The following is a 3,321-nucleotide window of genomic DNA, read 5'->3' as shown; positions in this document are numbered from 1 at the left end:
CGTGCGCCGCCCACGCGTGCTGGCCAAGGCAGACCGCGGCGAGCCTGAGCCCGCGCTAACTTTCTCTTTGCTCTGCAGTCTCGGAAAGGGAGTGACCCAGACAAAGAGAAGAAAGGCCTGGAGGGTCGCGCAGACAGCGTCGGCAGCGGACGAGCCATCCCCATCAAACAGGTACGCGCCTTCCCGCCCGGACCACCTCGCCCGCGCGGGCCGGGCCGCGCGCTCTGGTGATGAATGTAGCAGTCACTCACTTGACATCAATTAGAAGAGGTGCCAGTGTGTATTAAAATGGCTCATTAGAATAAGAAGAGGGAATGTAGGGGCGCATCTGATGAAGTGCGCTGCCCGCGCCGCGTGTCCGGCCGGCCGCTTCAAAGGCCGCCTTTGTGGCGGGGCTTTGATTGGCCGCTGGCCGCCAGGCGACCGGGGTAAATCAGATGGCCGCGCGAGAGCCCTTGTGATCACAGGGACGCCGCGTGGCCCTAATGTGCTCGCAGACGGACATCTGAAGGCTGTTTCGGCTGTTGGTGGCAGCGAGGCTATTAGCTGCGATAATCACTGCTGGTGTGTCAGCTGCGCGCGTGTTTGTAATTTGCTAATGAAGGAATTGTAACTTTGATTAGGTTCAGTTTCATTTAGACCTTATTACATAAAGGGACATTTACAGCTGTAATGCGGGGCCTTAATTAAACTTCCTCATTACACAACAGGACCCGAATTCAAGCATTTGTTTTGGCCTCGGCTGCTAGCCGGGAAAGGTTTTCATTAGCCCCGAACCCGGAGACCAGATCGCTTTAAGTCTCCAGTCCACCGGGGCCACGTGACGCTGCTGCATTTCCAGGGAAAATAAAAACAAAGAGTCCGGCCCGGCGCCGCGGCTTCCGGAAATGTCACCTCCCGGCGGTGAGGGGGGCGGGCGGCTCGAGCCGGGGCCTGGGGCGCCACGGCGGGGCGGCCCCCCGCCGTGACCGTCCCCTGGGCTCCTGGGCACTTTCGCAGGCCCTGCGGAGCCCGGCTTCGGCCCGGCTCCGTCCACACATGCCGTGGGGCTGTTTCTGCAGGCAAGTTTCATCCCTTTGAGCGAGTATAAACAAGCTTCGGCTCGGGCCAGGCGGAGCAGGCGTGGGTGGGGGCGCCGGGGCCAGGCCGGGGGCGCCGTGGTGTCGGTGAGACCGGAGGTCCGGGAGCGGGGCGCGAATCCACCCGCCGGCGAGGGGCCCGGCCGGCCCACAGCGTCGTGCATGCCTCTGCCTGGCTGGGGAGACAGGCCTGCGGGACCAGGGAGGCCGTCGTCCCCAGCAGGGCCTCCAGGTCCAGGCCACACGCTGGGCCGCGCCCCGCAGGCTCGGCGGCTTCCCTCATCCTTGCCAGCCGACTTCCCCGCATGGGGTCTTTCCACAGAGGCGGGCCTGCACTTAGCTGTTCTTCATACACACAAAAACTGGGGTGCAGTCCAGAGGTATGGGGGTGAACGGACTCACCAGAGAGAGTGGGGAGCAGAACGGGCGCATCCGCTGAAGTGCACTGCTGAGGGGAGCGGCGGGGAGCCAGCGGGGGTGTGCTGCACGGGGGGTCACTCACTGGGGGGTTCAGGCCAGCCACAGTGGCTGGCAGTAGCTTCTTGGCGATGAAGCTTAACGCCTGTGCCCCTGGGGGACGCTAGTGCCCTTCCTTCGTGTGCTTACTCAGCTCAGCTTCCCCAGCAGGCCGCGGGGTCCATTTCATGGGCAGGCACTGTTCCAGCTAGAGTCATAAAAGTTACTTAACTCCTGTTAAAAAAAAGTTGGCTGGGCCCTCCCTGGTGGCGTAGCAGGTTAAAGCGCAGCACGAGTTCGATGCCCGCCTGCCCCAGAGGGGACCACAGGGCGCGGCAGACCTCTCCTGACCCGCCCGGTGCTCCCCTCAGCAGTGGACTTCGTCGATCTGCCTGTTCTGCTCCCCACTCTGTTTCTGGTGAAGCCTCTCGCCGCCCCTTGACCTCTGGCCTGTACCCCCCGTTCTGTGTTCACAAATAAATAAATCTTAAAAAAAAAAAAAAGTTGGCCTGGGACACCCACCCTCAGGACCACTGACACCCCACCCTGCACCGCTTCCTTCCCTGGCGTCTGGTCGGGAGGTGGCACGGGGCAGCCAGGCCCGCCAGACATCCGCCCCTCGCCGAGTCTGCCGCCCCAGGCGCGGGGCTCGCCTCACCCGCGGGCCTCAAGCTGACCGCAAGGCGTAGGCGAGTGTCCTCCGTCGTCCACAGCCTCTCAGGTGCGAGTTGCAGCACGAGCTCATGGAATCTGAGCCGCGGCCTGGCTTCCCGGTGACTGGAGGGGCAGGGGCCACCCTCGCCGCATGGACACGCCCCTCCCTGGACGCCTGACCCGGTCGGGTAGTGTCGCTGGGACCAGTGTCCCCGACCTCAGAGTGCCTTCGGAGAAATAGGGTGTGGGCCCCCTCAGGCCATGGGTGTTCCCGAGGCCCCGTCAGTCCCAGCTGCTGGGGTCAAAGCTGCTGAGGTCGATGGCTCAGGATGCTCCCCGCGGGTCACCCGATGGCGCTGAGTCAGAGACGGTGAGGCCTCTGGCGCGGAGAGCAGGCCGGGCGTCGGTGCCCCCAGGGCAAGGCCACCAGTGTGGGGCGGAGGTGACGTCCTGTGGCCGGGCCTGCCTGACTTCCAGAGCCTGCGGGCCCGGCGCCGAGGTGATGGCCAGCTACCCTGCGCTCAGGCAGCCGTTCTCCCTGGGAATGAGAGGCCGGTGCCAGAGACCAGGCACTGAGGGGCGACGGGCCAGGGCCGGACACTTGGGAAGCGAGTGTGTCTCACGCGGGACCGAGCCCCGCGCAGGCCAGCGCGGCCCCCACCTGCGTGCAGGCCAGCTCTGCGAACACCCGTTTCTCCAGAGACAAGAAAGCTGTGTGCGTCCTCAGCCTGGGGCCCCACGCCCCGTCGGGGCGCTGCTTGGCCTGCGAACACGCGTGTGCACGTGTGTACACAGCATGTCAGCGTGCACAGGGCGTCCTGCCGGGCCCGCACACAGCTCAGCGTGCCCACGACGCCAGTGTGCAGGACCCGTGGGGGCTGCAGGGCCTGGCCGGCGGCAGTGGGGCGCCCGGCCGCCTCGCCCACTCCTGGGCGCTGGCCCTGCGCTGGCCGGTTTCTCAGTCGCTGCGGAAGGAGGCGGTCAGGGCCGGGACCCCGGGGACCCCGTCCTGGCCAGGCGCTGCACCCCGATCACGTTGGCCCAGACTTTCCGGTGAATGATCCACTCTGGGCTTCAGTCACATTGTCTGGCCTGGTGGAGGCGGGACCTGCCCCCGCCCCGCTCCGCGCGC

At 65.6% G+C, this 3,321-nt stretch overlaps 1 protein-coding gene across 1 annotated transcript in view; it reads left to right on the top strand.

Moving 5' to 3' along the window:
- Positions 1–3,321, top strand: part of AGAP1 (ArfGAP with GTPase domain, ankyrin repeat and PH domain 1) — a 252,155-nt gene that overhangs the window by 65,571 nt on the left and 183,263 nt on the right. Inside the window, exon 9 of the mRNA XM_012725166.1 lies at positions 79–171. Within this exon, the coding sequence (XP_012580620.1) occupies positions 79–171 (93 nt within the window). The remainder of the gene's footprint in view (positions 1–78; positions 172–3,321) is intronic.

The sequence above is a fragment of the Condylura cristata genome, unplaced genomic scaffold (genome assembly GCF_000260355.1).
Source record: "Condylura cristata isolate star-nosed mole 26May11 unplaced genomic scaffold, ConCri1.0 scaffold00002, whole genome shotgun sequence".
NCBI classification, from domain to species: Eukaryota; Metazoa; Chordata; class Mammalia; order Eulipotyphla; family Talpidae; genus Condylura; species Condylura cristata.
This window is presented reverse-complemented; position numbering and strand designations above follow the sequence as displayed.